Source organism: Grampus griseus (assembly GCF_964374135.1).
Source record: "Grampus griseus genome assembly, chromosome: 8".
Taxonomy (NCBI): domain Eukaryota; kingdom Metazoa; phylum Chordata; class Mammalia; order Artiodactyla; family Delphinidae; genus Grampus; species Grampus griseus.
In genome coordinates this window covers 66,513,604-66,530,138 of record NC_139002.1, presented here as the reverse complement: position 1 = coordinate 66,530,138, position 16,535 = coordinate 66,513,604, and the positions used below count along the sequence as shown (strand labels likewise).

At 44.5% G+C, this 16,535-nt stretch overlaps 1 protein-coding gene across 1 annotated transcript in view; it reads left to right on the top strand.

The window, feature by feature from the left end:
* Nucleotides 1-16,535, top strand: part of GALNT18 (polypeptide N-acetylgalactosaminyltransferase 18) — a 359,182-nt gene that overhangs the window by 236,669 nt on the left and 105,978 nt on the right. The window contains exons 4-6 of the mRNA XM_082659572.1: nucleotides 1,909-2,092; nucleotides 3,717-3,914; nucleotides 8,424-8,538. Of these exons, the coding sequence (XP_082515698.1) occupies nucleotides 1,909-2,092; nucleotides 3,717-3,914; nucleotides 8,424-8,538 (497 nt within the window). The remainder of the gene's footprint in view (nucleotides 1-1,908; nucleotides 2,093-3,716; nucleotides 3,915-8,423; nucleotides 8,539-16,535) is intronic.

The window sequence follows — 16,535 nt, the reverse complement described above, 5'->3', positions numbered from 1 at the left end:
TTGCTTGTCTGTAAAGCTTTTGATTTCTCCATCTGAATCTGAATGAGATCCTTGCCAGGTAGAGTAATCTTGGCTGTAGTTTCTTTCATCACTTTAAGTATATCATGCCACTCCCTTCTGGCTTGTAGAGTTTCTGCTGAGAAATCAGCTGTTAACCTTATGGGAGTTCCCTTGTATGTTATTTGTTGTCTTTCCCTTGCTGCTTTCAATAATTTTTCTGTCTTTAATTTTTGCCAGTTTGATTACTATGTGTCTCGGCATGTTTCACCTTGGGTTTATCCTGTATGGGACTCTCTGCACTTCCTGGACTTGGGTGGCTATTTCCTTTCCCATGTTAGGGAAGTTTTCGACTATAATCTCTTCAAATATTTTCTCAGGTGCTCTCTCTCTCTCTTCTCCTTCTGGGACCCCTATAATGTGAATGTTGTTGCGTTTAATGTTGTCCCAGAGGTCTCTTAGGCTGTCTTCATTTCTTTTCATTCTTTTTCCTTTATTCTGTTCTGTAGCAGTGAATTCCACCATTCTGTCTTCCAGGTCACTTATCCGTTCTTCTGCCTCAGTTATTCTGCTATTGATTCCTTCTAGTGTAGTTTTCATTTCAGTTATTGTATTCTTCATCTCTGTTTGTTTGTTCCTTAATTCTTCTAGGTCTTTGTTAAACATTTCTTGCATCTTCTCGATCTTTGCCTCCATTCTTTTTCCGAGGTCCTGGATCATCTTCACTATCATTATTCTGAATTCTTTTTCTGGAAGGTTGCCTATCTCCACTTCATTTAGTTGTTTTTCTGGGTTTTTATCTTTTTCCTTCATCTGGTACATAGCCCTCTGCCTTTTCATCTTGTCTATCTTTCTGTGAATGTGGTTCTTGTTCCACAGGCTGCAGGATTGTAGTTCTTCTTGCTTCTGCTGTCTGCCCTCTGGTGGATGAGGCTATCTAAGAGGCTTGTGCAAGCTTCCTGATGGGAGGGACTGGTGGTGGGTAGAGCTGGTTGTTGCTCTGGTGGGCAGAGCTCAGTAAAACTTTAATCCGCTTGACTGCTGATGGGTGGGGCTGGGTTCCCTCCCTGTTTGTTGTTTAGCCTGAGGCAACCCAACACTGGAGCCTACAGGCTCTTTGGTGGGGCTCATGGCAGACTCTGGGAGGGCTCACGCCACGGAGTACTTCCCAGAACTTCTGCTGCCAGTGTCCTTGTCTGCACGGTGAGCCACAGCCACCCCCTGCCTCTGCAGGAGACGCTCCAACACTAGCAAGTAGGTCTGGTTCAGTCTCCCCTGGGGTCACTGCTCCTTCCCCTGGGTCCCAATGCTCACACTAGTTTGTGTGTGCCCTCCAAGAGTGGAATCTCTGTTTCCTCCAGTCCTGTTGAAGTCCTGCATCAAATCCCACTAGGCTTCAAAGTCTGATTCTCTAGGAATTCCTCCTCCCATTGCCCGACCCCCAGGTTGGGAAGCCTGACGTGGGGCTCAGAGCCTTCACTACAGTGGGTGGACTTCTGTGGTATAAGTGTTCTCCGGTCTGTGAGTCACCCACCCAGCAGTTATGGGATTCGATTTTACTGTGATTGCGCCCCTCCTACCGTCTCATTGTGGCTTCTCCTTTGTCTTTGGACATGGGGTATCTTTTTTGGTGAGTTCCAGTGTCTTCCTGTCGATGATTGTCCAGCAGCTAGTTGTGATTCTGGTGTTCTCACAAGAGGGAGTGAGAGCACGTCCTTCTACTCCGCCATCTTGGTTCAGGTCCTTTGCCTCTATTTTTCCCTTCAAAGCTGAGCTCGGAAATGCCAAGGAAGACCTGGGGCAGGGACTGGCTCCTCTTGCCTGTCTCTGGGGGTCAGCTCACCCTGAAAGTGTGAATGTGTTGATTGCCCCAGCCCTCAGTGTGCTAACGGTGCATTTTCTCCCTCACAGAGGAGCTGAAGGAGAAGCTGTCAGAGTATGTGGACAAGGTGAACGGCCAGAAGCCAGGCTTCATCAAGGTCGTGCGGCACAGCAAGCAGGAAGGCCTTATCCGCTCCAGGGTCAGTGGTTGGAGGGCCGCCACTGCCCCCGTAGTGGCACTCTTTGATGCCCATGTGGAGTTCAACGTGGGCTGGTAAGTGCCCTCGGGAGCTGAGGAGGATGAGTCCCAATGTGTTCCAGGGGCTGTGGCTCAAATGGGTGCAAAGCCTGCTGAGATCGCAGTCACGATGGGGGAGAGGAGAGATCTGGGTGTACGGGTGACCAGGCCACAGGGCTGGCCCTTCAAGGTAGGGAAGGGTCAGGGATCAACAGGTCAACACACAGTGTCTCAAGTGTTGGTGGCATCAGGTGTGACTCACGCTGGTGTGGTCCTCTAGGAGACGTGATGGGAGAGAGGGATAAATGCTAAGGGCAAAGCGAGAGTTCCAGCCCAGCTAAGGACCAGGATGCGACCCCCGGGAAATGGAGAGCTGGACCAGACACAAGGCAGAAGCCCAACCCCAAAGACAGGAACAGGACCGAGGGGGCAAAGGGAGCCAGGGTGACTTGACGTTGTCACAGGTGCCCTGGGATCCCCCAGATGCCAGGCCAGAGGTAGCACAGAACCTCAGATTCTTTCTACTGGTAAAACTAGGTCTAGAAAATCTTTCCTTCTCTGTCCAGGGCTGCTCAGGTGCTAGGTGGGGCAAGGCCCCAGTGGCTTCAGCCAGGCAGGTACAGGGTACCTGACGCCAGCATCCCTGCAGGCTGGAGGACGTCCTATGGCCCACTGTGTGTGGCTTTGCAGAGAGCCTGGGCTTAGGGGGTCCCAGGTGCTGGGGATGGCCGAGGGTACCACCGTAACCACTATGCGTGATGGTACTGGGGTCTGCTGTTCCCCACCCTAGACTCCAGGTGCCACCCTCTGCCTCCCTGGAGTGGGGTGAGGTGGGCCCTTTAGCAGGAAGGGGCAGCGAGCATGCACACGGCAGAACTGGGTGGAGGCATACTTTTCCATAGCAGGCCCGAATTAAGGCTGTAATGCAGCCATTTTTTATAGGTGAAGTCACTGCTTGCCATTTGTGACTATTTAAAAAGCATTTTCACTGGATTTATGGCCAGAAGAGGAGAGAGACACTTGCTATTTCAAGCTGATTTGGATAAACAGTTGTGCAACAAATGCATTTTTAATGAGAAGCTTATCATTCCTGTCTGCAAACATTTTACTCGCCTCGTGCCCCCAGGGGTTCCGGGCTGCGTGGAAGCCCGATCCCCCCACTCTCCTTGGGCAGTGGGGACGCGTGGGGTGCGGGTGGCATGTCTGGAAGGACCGAAGCAGCGTCACACAACGGGTGGAAGTAGGTTTGTTCTCACCTCCGTGTCTCTGCCGTCCTCACCTGCCTTTTCCTCCTGGTTGATGCGCTGCATTTTAGCAAAATCAAAGCCCAAGTTGAAAGCTTCCCGTGGAACCTCAGATCTGTTCCTTTCTTCTTTCTTAAGTCTTGATTTCTTTTTTTTCTAATGGAAAAAAGGAAATCAAGCAGACACCAGGATCTGAGGCACTAAGAATCTGTCAGCTCAGCCTGGGACATGCTGAAGGAGGGGTCAGGCCTCTTGCTAGCCCGGAAGCATGGGGGTGGGAGATGGAATAGGGACTCTTTCCCAGGAGGCAGAGCAGCTCTGCCCTGGAGGAGACGGCCAGGAGTTCCTTCCTTCTTCTGTGGGGGAAGGAGCTTTAGATGGTGCCAGTTTCCCCTCTCTCCCTCTCCCCTGTCCAGGGCTGAACCCGTGCTCACCCGCATTAAGGAGAACCGGAAACGGATCATCTCGCCATCCTTTGACAACATCAAATACGACAACTTTGAGATAGAAGAGTACCCGCTGGCCGCTCAGGGCTTTGACTGGGAGCTGTGGTGCCGCTACCTAAACCCCCCTAAGGCCTGGTGGAAACTGGAGAACTCCACGGCCCCTATCAGGTAAAGAATTCTTACCTGGGGGTCTCTCTGTCTTGTCTTCCAGGCAAGGGCTCCCCTCCCAGCCTGACCCTTGTTTCCCAAACTCCAGCTGCATCGGCAAGTGACCTTCAGTCACAGCTTACAGCCTTTGACGATCCCTTTTAAAAGAGCTGTGGCACCCAGAATCCATTCAGAGCCTCAGAGTTACTCATTTCAGCACATCGCTCTGGGACACTTGCTGGGCACCAACTGCTGTGCTGGGGATACAGAGTGATCAAGACTCGATTCCTGCCCCCAAAAGCCTGGAGTATAGTGAAAGCAGAGAAAACAATTGGAATAAAATAAGTGGGATCACAAATTATTCCCCATGCTGGTGGAAAGTGCATGAAAATTGGGGAGAATCCTTTTCGGAGCCTGTAGCATTCGCATTTGTTTTTTCTTAAGGGCAAGTAGGAGATTGCAAGGTTGGGGCAGGGACACTCATATTCAAAGGAGCAGAGTGAGTTCATGGACACAGAGGAAGTTCAAAGGGACTGGAAGGAAGGAGGACAGTGAGGGGGGAGCCCCAGGCAATGAGGCCGGAGGGGTGGAGAGGTCTACGTGGCCTCTATTTTATGGGTCAGGACTCCTGAAACAGCCATCCCTGCCAGCCTTTATTTCTATCTGGCTAATCACAGATCAGGTGCCTTCATGCTCCCTTCTGATGCCACACAGATGGCATCAGAAGGTGGCCTAGGGGACAGTTCCTGGAATGAAAGAAGAGATTAGAAACTGTTGTTGCTTTGTGTTACGTGAGGGAGAAAGATTACGAAAAATTTAATTGAAAGTGAGAGATTACTATCTGAGATGGCATTTTTCCTTGCCAGAAGGAAAAAACTGTATTCATGTTTAAAACAGGATAGAAGGGCTTCCCTGGTGGCGCAGTGGTTGAGAATCTGCCTGCTAATGCAGGGGACATGGGTTCGAGCCCTGGTCTGGGAGGATCCCACATGCCGCAGAGCAACTGGGCCTGTGAGTCACAACTACTGAGCCCGCGCGTCTGGAGCCTGTGCTCCGCAACAAGAGAGGCTGCGATGGTGAGAGGCCCACACACCGCGATGAAGAGTGGCCTCTGCTTGCCACAACTAGAGAAAGCCGTCACACAGAAATGAAGACCCAACACAGCAAAAATAAAAAAAATAAATTAATAAACTCCTATCCCCAACATCTTCTTTAAAAAAAAAAAAACAGGATGGAAGAGAACCCCACCTAGCTTTCCTGCGGTTGTCTCTGTCACCTGTCTGTTAGGCCTCTGCCACACTTACGTGGTTAAATATTTGCCAGGAGGTCGCTGTGTACAAGGGCCTTTTACACACATGGTCTCATCTGCTCTTCATCATAACCCGATGACAGCTCACTCATTGTGTCATTCCAGTTTTACAAGTTGAGGAAAGAAAGACTGACAAAGGGGAATGACCCTGCCAAAGGCTCCAGCCAGTGCAGCCAGGATCCAAACCCAGAGCAGCTAGATTCCGTACCTAGTGTCATCCTCCTAGGCACCCACTGTTGAGCTCGGAACTGTTGTGGCTGAATTCTACCCCCAGGTCTGTTGACTGCTATTGGAGGGAAATATGCCATAACACAATGAGCGGTCTTGCAGTAGACTGCACTGGTATTAGCTGCTTCTGTTCCGGGCATCACTAAATGTATCAGCCTAGACTTAGTCAGTAGACCCACATTCTAGGTCCTTGACAGAGAATATCATCTCAGCCTCAAATATTCCATGACCTAATTTTTATCAAAAATCCTAACTGAGAGAAATTATATTAGTGGAAGATTTTGAAAGAACATTCTTGGTTTATACCTGGATGAAGACAGCCCACAGAAAGCTGTGGGTTATACAAGTGTATCTTGCCCACCTTGGAGCTGCACTTTAGTGCTTTACCCCCACATGATGTAAGCTGTAAAAGGAGCCCAGAGATATCTTCTGTTACGTTCTAAAGGGATGGCTTTAAGATTGTTGTCTGCTACATTCCAAAGTGACCCCTTTAAGAAGACTGACATGAGAAATTTCTTTCAAACTGAAAGGACTGCTATTCCTGAGGAATTAGTATGACATTTCTACATGGGAACTATAAATCTTACTTCTAAGACCATATGTGTTCATTTTCACCTTGGCCACCAGGAAGCTCAGGGTCAACTTTGTGGGTCCACTTTAAGAATCATGAAAGAAGACACATGCATTCTAACCAGCCTCTAATTTTTGGTGGAATTTTAGTCTTTTCAGACATTTATCTATTTTTTTCAATGTATTTTACATTCTCTTGCAAGCTATTTCTAACCCTTTTGGGAATCAGAAGATATAAATCAGAAACACTTTCAGGCTGAGTAGGTCCACTTAATACCCTAGGCAGTTAATAAATAATGAAGACTGAGGGGACCTGTGCTCTTCTTAGAGTACTGTTTTAGATTCTGTTCTTTCCCTGACTGGGTTTGGCCGTTTAGGGAAGGCCCCCTACTCTGTATCCCAGAATGCCCTGCCCTGCTCAACATTTGAGATATGGGGATATATGTTTATGTATAACTGATTCACTTTGTTATAAAGCAGAAACTAACACACCACTGTAAAGCAATTATACTCCAATAAAGATGTTAAACAAAACAAAACACATTTCAGTAACATCAAGGAAAAGGCGGAGAGTCCACTCTGCAGGGCTGATGTTTTAAAACCACCATGCATTTAGAGGGGGGATTGTCTGGGCTTCTTCAATGTGCAAGTGCATCTTTTAAAATGATCTTTTGAGTACCGGTTATGTCCCAGAGGTTTTCAAGTGCTTTACATTATTTAATTTAACACTTGTGAGGTTATAGTTGACTCTGTTTCATAGATCTGGAATCAGAGGCTCAGAGAGTCTAGGGAACTTCTTTCAGAGATGCACAGGCAGAATGGGGAACCTTTCCCCTAGCACTCACCTCTAAAGCCAGGTCACACGTCCCCCCCACCAGAGTAGGAACTCAGCCTAAAGGAACAGTGGCTTGAGGTGGATTGACTGTCCTGGATGCCTGCGGTCTGTGGAAACTGAGCCCATTCAGAATAAAAGGCTGTAATTTGAAAGCAGGAGGGGCAGGGACCCCAAGGCACCAGTCTCTGCCCAAGCAGCCTCCTGCATCAGCATTCTCCAAAGAAATGGCCTGCAAAATGGCTGTTTCTCCACCTTGATGAGATTACAATTTCAAAGATGGGTCCATTTGCATTTGAGTGACAGTTTTCTCATCACTAAGGATTCTTCATTTCTCCTTTTCTTTCCCTCCAATTCCTCAGCCACCAGCTGATAAAATGCTACGCAGGGGCTAGAAGCGGTAGCAGCGTGCAGTGGAACAATTCAAAGTAATTTGTGTAAGATGATGCTTTCAGCAGAGAAGCAGCCCACATGTGCTCGTGCTGATTCACCTAATGTTAATCTCTCCTCGTGACGTTCTGCATCGGATGTCTGTACACAGCCATGAATCCCGCGCTTACACTTGCTAAGGAAAGGCCTTCCAGCTTCTGGACCCACAAGCTGTTGACGTGTTGCTCCAGCCTAAGATCCCTGCTGAATTCCAATCCAGACCAGCTAGCTAGGCCCTGCCGGTTAGATATCTCCCCCTAGTGACTCACAGTCACTTTAAGATCAGTTTTCCCAGCATGGACTCCCTCTTCCTTCTGAAACCAGCTTCTTCTCTATCCCCCCTATTGATGGGTGGTCCCCACTCCACCATCACCCAAGCAGAACACCAGCTGGCATCCAGATTCCTCCCCTTCTCTCATCTTCATCGTTCATATGTTTCAAAGTTCTGCTGCTTTTACCTCAAAATATGTCTTTAAATAATCTCTGTCTCCGGTCCTGGTACTCTGGTCCAGGTCTTCATCATTGCCCATCTGGATATAGCAACAAGCTTCCCAACTGGATTCCTCGATTTCTACCCAATCTCCTCCAATCTCAATCACCCCACAGCTGCCTGAGTATTCTTTTTCCAAACACAGATCTGCTTATACCACTGTCTGCTTAAAATTCTTCTTTGACGCTCATTTACCTACAGATAAAATCCAAATGATTTACCATGCTATCCAAAGCCCCAACTCGTCTCTCTAAAGGGACCAAGGTGAAGGGTGGGAAAGTTGGTGTGGGTGCCTGGGTAGAAACAAAAACTGGCTATGCAGTTCAGAGTGCAGGGGTCAGGGCAGCCAGAGATACAGTCACGCAGTGTAGACTGGTAGGCTGAGCACTACTTCTCTGGGCTGACATACATGCAAGCACCACCAGAAGTGATGGCTGGTCCCAGGACACAAGCTGTCTCCCACTGCCCTGCTGAAACAACCTCCCTGGAATAGCTGGTGAGGGTGGACCCAGGAGGGCCACTCGGAGAGCAAGGCCCACACCAGTTCTGGCAGCAAACGAAGGGAGAGGACCAGATCCTCCTGGCAGGAAGGCAGCACTGCTCTTACTGCTCTGGCGGCCCCCATGAGACAGCCCCTCTGCTAACCACTGGCCATGTCCCCATGCCCTGCAGGAGCCCTGCACTCATTGGCTGCTTCATTGTGGACCGGCAATACTTCCAGGAGATCGGCTTACTGGATGAAGGCATGGAGGTCTACGGAGGCGAGAACGTCGAGCTCGGGATCAGGGTGAGCAGGGTTTCCCACCCATAGGGCGTGGCTCAGCTCCCCAGAGGGTGAATGAGTCCAGGAGTGGAGAAATGCGGCTCAGGGTTGAAGGTGGTGGACTGATTCTGGACGTCCAGTGCCTAACCTTGGTCCATGTGTATGTGATCAGGGCTGGTGGGGATGGGATAGAGACACAGGTAGGGAACTATAGAATTTTCAGGAAGAAAAGAACATCAGAAACTACTTTGGCTGGGGTGGGGACATGGGAGATTTGAGCTCCCAAATCAAGGGTGACATCTTGGCTAAAATCAAACACAGACTTCTCAGGGATGAGCAAAGGGGTGCTCCAGGAAGGGGCTGCTGAGCAGGAGGGACCCTCAGAGTCACTTTCTTATACTGTCACCTCCCTTTGGGATTTCTCACTCTGTTATTCTCCATCTCCTCCACAGTGGCCAACAGAGCCTTCCTAAAGACTTTGTCAAGAGAGGGCTCCAGAGAAATAAACCCACGGGGAATAAACAGCAAAACACAGCCAGGCTCACTCCATGTGGGTTTCTGACCCACCACGTGTTGGTCAGACCCTCAGGCCCGTACATGCCTCATACTACTTTCCAGAGACATCTGCCGTCCTGCCCCAAGGTACAGGGCCCTTTGCAGTTATCAACGTGCGGTGTGAATCCACACCAGGTACAATTTAATCTCTCATCCTACAGGAACATTTCCAAGGCTCTGGCCCCTTTCCCTCGGCCCATGCAAAGATAACTCCAAAAGGAACCCCATCCCTATGACTGAGGGACACATTAGGTCCCTTGGCAGGTGACAGAAATGTGATCATGGATACGAGGAAGGACCTCGTCCACTACAGGGAAGCCCACCCCTCTGTCTAGGCTGTGGTCCTAGCCTCATGAAGAAACAAACATGCAAGCTGTGCTTGTCCTCACAATGGCCCCCACGGTCCTCTCCACAGGGCTCTTTAAGCAGCCTGGCACACCATGCACTACGGGCTCGCCAGCCCCTGGCCAGCCCTTGTACCTGCTGGTGTTCATGGCAATCATCTGAGATGTTCCCCCTCGCTGCCTGCCCCCCATGCAGTCCACCCAGTATCTGCCTTGTTCCCACTAGTGACCCCATTCTTGCCCCTTTCGCCTTAGTGTCTGTATCTGGCATCTCTTGTTCCTAATCTTTGGTGTCCTCTCGAGGACTCCAGCTTGAGTGCACCCTCCTTACTTCCTATCTCCAACCCACTGGGCAGTCAGCTGGCCCTGGACAGTCCTCGCCCTGCCCTGAGGGGAGACTGGGCACCTCCAATGAGCATCTCACAATACCTCCAATAGCCTGGCAGGCAGTGTGGGCCTGACTTGTCACCCAGACTTAATACTAGGGCTTTGAGGTCTGGCGGCAGGAGCAGGCTGCCTGAAGCCGAGCTTAGGAAACGCTTCCAGACACCTGTTTTCACTGAAACCCAGAGAAATCTCTTTGGAGACAGTCAAGCTGCGTGGGCTTATTGGGGAACTAATATATTCATAGAGGACAGAGGCCGCATAATCACCCTCGCGTCTCCGCTCTCCCTACACTGGTCATTTATTCACCATTTGCATCCTCACCATCTCATTTCCGCACGTTCCTGGATAAATGCTTGCCCCCAAACATAATATTTTTTACTAGGAGCCGCTGCTGGGAATTGGCTGAGCGGGCAGGACCGCCTCCAGTCACTTATGTTCTCTGGGTAAAAATGTCTAGGAATGGAGAAAGGCATTAGATTTGTGAACTGTGCTTCCAGCACGTATGTGCGTCAATCACGGAGTGGTGGGAGGCTCCTGGCTTTTCCTTGCCTAGATTATAAAGCTGCTCTGGAGTGTGGGCCTGGGTGAGGCTTTCAAATACTTGTTTAAAATTTGGGGATTTGATGCTTGGGGTGTAAAATACAGTATAAAATGTTGCCTGGCTTTTTTTCCTCTGTCTCTTCCCTCCCCTTTGACAGAGGTGAAGTATCATGGAGTTGAAGGAAAGGTGGCTCTTAAAGCAGGGACCCAACAACTTGTTGGCTGGCAGAGCTGAGGACAGAGGGAGGGGCTAGTTAATTTGAATTTCAATTCCAGGTCCCCGCTAAAGGGATACAGAACCTCCAGCCATCTTCAAAACAGACGTTCACATTTTGTGTGGTTATTAGTGTTTTTCTTTCATGTTTATGAGTTAACATCTCAGTGCCTCACTTTCTCCATCTAGGATCTCCCTTCGGTTACTCTCCAGGATTATATGTAAAAATGAGAGACATTGCTTTCCTCCCCTCATTCATTTAGAGGCAACTTATTCAAAGTCCTTACCCATTTGGAACACAGAAATAGAGCTGTTTGCACAATTATTCATTACCTGCTCTGGCACTGTACTTATATAATCCATCTACAAAACACCCTAAAAAGTAGCTGTTATCGTAATACTCCTTTTTTCAGATGAGAAAATTGTGAAATAAAGAGCTTACATAATATGTTCTCAAGGTCATATGACTTATAAGAGGTAGAGAAAAGATTCAACCCCAGATCTTTATGATTCAAAAGCCTCGCTAGCTAGATATACCACAGTGACCTAGGGATAAAAGTCCTTTGAGCATTCCCAAAAGAGCATTACAATGTCCATGCAGTAATTTTCTTCTACTTTACTCACAGTTGTGTCTACTGAGTCCTCATTTAAAGCCTTATTCTTATTTTGCACTCAATTCTAATAAGCCTTTTTTTCCCCCCCCGGTTTATAAGTCCACAACTCAGTGGGGAAAAGAAGAACTGCTGTGGGCAAGCAGAATGAAAAGCGTGAGAAGTAAGAGCTGACATTGAATAGGAGGCAGATTATACAGATGATGGCTATAAAATACTAGAATATTTAAGAAAGTATTCAAGAGCTGGCAAGGAATTAAGAAGTTGTTAGAAACTGTTATCTGTTCAGTTGAGTCCCCTTTAAAATATGTTGAAATTCTAACCCCCTGTACCTGTGAATATGATCTTATTTGGAAATAGGATCTTTGCAGATATAATCAGGTTAAGATGAGGTCATACTGCATTAGGGTGGGCCCTAATCCAATATAACTAGTGTCCTTATAAGAGAAGGAAAATCTGGGCACAGACAGACACAGAGGGAAGATAATCATGTGAAGATGGAGACAGAGATTGGAGTTACGATGCCACAAACCACAGAATGCCTGGGGCTACCAGAAGCTGGAAGAGGCAAGGAAGGATCCTCCCCTAGAGGCTCTGGGGAGAGCATGGCCTACAAATACTTGATTTCAGACTTCTAGCCTTCAGAACTGTGAGTGAATACATTTTTTGTAGTTTTAGGTGATCCAGTTTGCTGTGCTTTGTTATAACAACCCAAGGAAATCAACACAGACACCAAAACCTAAGTGAAAGTAGGAATCAGAGAAAGCCTGAGTCCATTATATTTGAAGAACGTGATGATTTGAAGTTTGTGATTTCCCAGTTTCATGGAGTATACAGAGGACAGGATACAAAGCCTAAGGCTTGACCAGCATTAAGAATCTAGTAAAATATTCCCTACCCTTTACCTCCCATAAAGCTGGAACTGCAAAGGCCCATTATCTGAGTATAAAGATGGGCTAGAAATACTCCCACCCACATTTTCATCATTAGAGTGAAAATCGCCTGTCTCAATCTTGTGCTAGGAGGAAAGGAAAAATTCTCTTCTGTGAATCCCTCCCTTGGATCTATCATTCAAAATCAAAATACTTCGTGGTTCAGAAAATCTTGAGAGGAGAATTTAACTTAAAGCTGTTAGAAGTTCTTAGGCATCTGCAAAAGTGTACGTGAATCCTCTCTGGGAAAAACCCCTTTAACCCAAGCCACAAAACTTCTCACAGCTAGAGTTCCAAGGAATGTGAGTTCAGTTTTTTTTTTTTTTTTTTAAATCATGAACCAGACAAGGGAAAAAGAAAGAACCAAGAGCAAACACCAGCAGAAGCATTAGATAGCCAAATGTGATCTACAAAGTCTTCAAGTATTGAATCTATCAGAAGTAGGATATCAAATAAGTTGTATAATACATTTAAATAAATAAAAAGAGATTGAAATTATGAGTAAGAAGCAAGGGACTATAAAAAGACCAGTCATATTAGTATAAAAATAGAATTTCAAACATGAGAAATATAAAAATGTGAATTGAAAGCTTAATGGATGAATTAAACAGCTAGATGGATATTGTTAAAGGAAAAAAAATTGAGTAAACTGGAAAACAGAGCTGAAGAAATTATTCAACATTACCCCAGGAAGACAAAGACAAAAATATGAAAGAAAGAGGTTGAGAGACATGTAAAAATGAGAGGGAGTGTCTAATATCTTAGAATTCCAAATGGAAATGATAGAAAGAGGATTAGACAAAAGCAATATTTGAATATATAATGACTGAAAATGTTCCCATATTGATGAAAGACACCAATCCTCAGATTAAGGAAGTCAACCTATCCAAAGCAGGATAAATACAAAAATATTCACATTTAGACATATCATAGTGGAACCACAGAAAGCCAAAGACAAAGGAGATCTTACAGCAGTCAGAGAGAAAAGATAGACTACCTAAAATTTAATGATAATTAGAATAACAGTGGATTTTCCAATGGCAATAATGGAATGCAGAGGACCATGAAATAATATCTTCAATATCTGAGAGAAAATATCAACTTTTATATGTATACTCAATTTAAAAAATCCTTCAAAAATAGGGAAGAAGAAAGCCATTTTCTGACACACAAAAACTGAGTTTGCTACTAACAGATGCTCAATAAAATAAATTTTAAAAGACATACTTCAGGTATAAGGAAAATGAGCCAAGAAGGAAATCTGAGATAAAAAGAGAATAATTAGCTCATATATGAGTAAATCTAAAGAAATATTCATGGTAAATAATGTATTGCAAAGTTATAAAAACAAATTAAAACTACAGTGTATGATGACAATTGCAAATAAGTTGGGAGGGGTGATTGTAAATAAAGTGCCCTAAAATGCCTATATTATTAATGAAGATGGAAAAGATTCTGGTTGACTTTAAATTCTGATAAATTAACCATATTAAAATTTCTTGGGGGGCCATGAAAATCATATGTATAAAAAGTATAACTTCCAGGGCTTCCCTGGTGGCGCAGTGGTTGAGAGTCCGCCTGCCGATGCAGGGGACACCGGTTCGTGCCCCGGTCTGGGAGGATCCCACATGCCGCGGAGCGGCTGGGCCCGTGAGCCATGACCGCTGAGCCTGCGCGTCTGGAGCCTGTGCTCCGCAGCGGGAGAGGCCACAGCAGTGAGAGGCCCACGTACCGCAAAAAAAAAAAAAAAAAAAAAAAAAAGTATAACTTCCAAAGTAGTAGAGGGGAAAAATGAAATATGAAAATGGTAAGAAAGAGAAATAAAACAGGTGATACAAGAAAAAAACATATAAAATGGTAGAAATAAATCCAAATATATCAGTAAATATGGTAAATTTACATGGGCCAAATTAAAAGACTAACATTTTTAGACTAGATTTTAAAAAATATCTGTAGGCTCTTTATCAATATAAACCTGAAATATAGTAATATAGAAAAGTTAAGATATAAACGAATGGAAGAAATCATAACAGGTAAATACCAATCAAAAGAAAGTTGCTGTAGTTATGTTAATATTAGAAGAAATACCATTACAAAATACTTTAGGATAAATAAGGAAGATTTCTACAAGATGATAATATGTTAAGCCCATCAGGAATATATAACAGTTGTAAGTTTTTATGTGCCTAATTGCACAGCTTTAATTTATATGAAGTAAAAATGGATAGAATTTCAAGGAGACATCAACATCACCACTAATGTAGTTGAGGATTTTAATAAATTTTCCCAGTAATTGATAGACCAACATAATTAATAGTTTGAATCAAATGGACATATATATAACACTGCATCTAACAACTACAAAATTGAACAATTTCAAGGGAGTAACATCACATAAAACATGTTATCCGACCACGATGGAATTAAATTAAAAATCCATAACTAAAAAGTATAGGCAGAAGCCATATTTTTGGAAATTGTGAAACATTTCTGAATAACTCATAGGTCAAAGAAGAAATTATACTAGAAATTTGAAAATATTTTGAACTGAATGATAGCAAATATACTACATATTACGTTATGTGAAATGCAACCAAAATAGCACTTAAGAAAAATTGTAAATCAAAACAGTATGGTATTGGCATAAAATCAGACACATAGATCAATGGAACAGAATAGAGATCCCAGAAATAAACTCATGCATAAATGGTCAATTAATTTACAACTAATGAGCCAAGAATATACAACAGAGAAAAGATGATCTCTTCAATAAATAGTATTGGAAAAACTGGACAGCCATATGCAAAATAATGAAACTGGACCATTATCTAACACCATACACAAAAATTAACTCAAAATGGATTAAAGACCTGAGCGTAAGACCTGAAATCATAAAACTCCTAGAAGAAAACATAGGCAGTAAGCTTCTTGACATCTGTATTTTCAAAGCTCTTTCCCTACAGTTATCCTGTTTAATGTACACAGCAATCAAGTGCTATAGGCAAGCCAGATATTATTACCCTAATAGTGTTATACAATTTAAAATGTTTATATTGGCCAAAAAAGTTAATTCATTCTATGGTTTATTATCTTATTATTAAAATCATCATTTTAGCAACAAAGTTAACAAGAAATCAATTTAAGTACTCTGTAATCTATAAAGTGCTCTATACTAAACATGATCATATCTATCATTATTATACATGTAGATGTATATGTTGCATAAATATACAACCATACGTTTCATCTAGTGCTTTATTTTTTTAAGCACGCTTTAATTTGTAAGGAGTATTGTAGTCCTACTATAAGCAAGTCCCATTGCTTGGGGCTTGGTGACAGTCACCAAAATTCAAAGTACTGCATTAGAGCATACAGTTGGCTAAACCTAGATTATAGGCCCATGCTTAGTTGCCAGGGGTCAGGGACCCTTTCAGGTTCCATGGGCCCAAGTATTACACATGATGTGGTCCCTCATATAGGAAGGGAATTTAGAACCTTAGAGTTTAGGTACAAATGTCCTCTAAAACATGTAATATAATATCTAGGATATTGTACTCCATATCCCAAAGATTTTATCATAAATAGGATTTTTTTAAAAACTTCTTTATTATGAACAACTTCAAACATATCCAAAAATAGAGAGAATAGTATAATAAATCCCCTTGCATCCATCACCCAGTATCAACTTTATCAACTCATGGACAATTTGGTTTTAATCTCTGTCCTTACCCAATCCTCCCCAACTCCAGTTATTTTGAAGCAAATCTCAGACATTATATCATCAAAAAAATTTTCATTATGCATCTAAAATAGAGAAGAACTTTTTAAAAGAAACATGATCACAATACTATTTCCGTCCTAAAAGTACTGAAAAGAATTCCTTAATACCATCAAATATTCAATCAGTGTTCAAATTTCCCCCAATTCTCTCATAACATTTTTTTACTTTGTTTTACAATTGTTTCTTGAATCAAGATCCAGTTGATTAATATATCTTGCAAGTCTCTATTAATCTGCTGGATTTCTTTCTCCATCTCTTTTTTCTCCTTGTAATTTATTTTTTTGTTTGTTTGGTTTTTTTTTGTTTGTTTGTTTTTTTGTGTTACGCGGGCCTCTCACTGTTGTGGCCTCTCCCGTTGCGGAGCACAGGCTCCGGACGCGCAGGCTCAGCGGCCATGGCTCACAGGCCCATGGCGCAGGCTCTGCGGCACGTGGGATCTTCCTGAACCGGGGCACGAACCCGCGTCCCCTGCATCGGCAGGCAGACTCCCAACCACTGCGCCACCAGGGAAGCCCCTTGTAATTTATTTTTAAAGACATCAGGTTATTTGTCCTGTGGAGACTCCCACAGTCTAGATTTTCCTGATTGCTTTCCCCTGATGTCATCTAACATGTCCTTCTGTTCCATATATTTCTTCTACATTGCTAGTTAGACCTA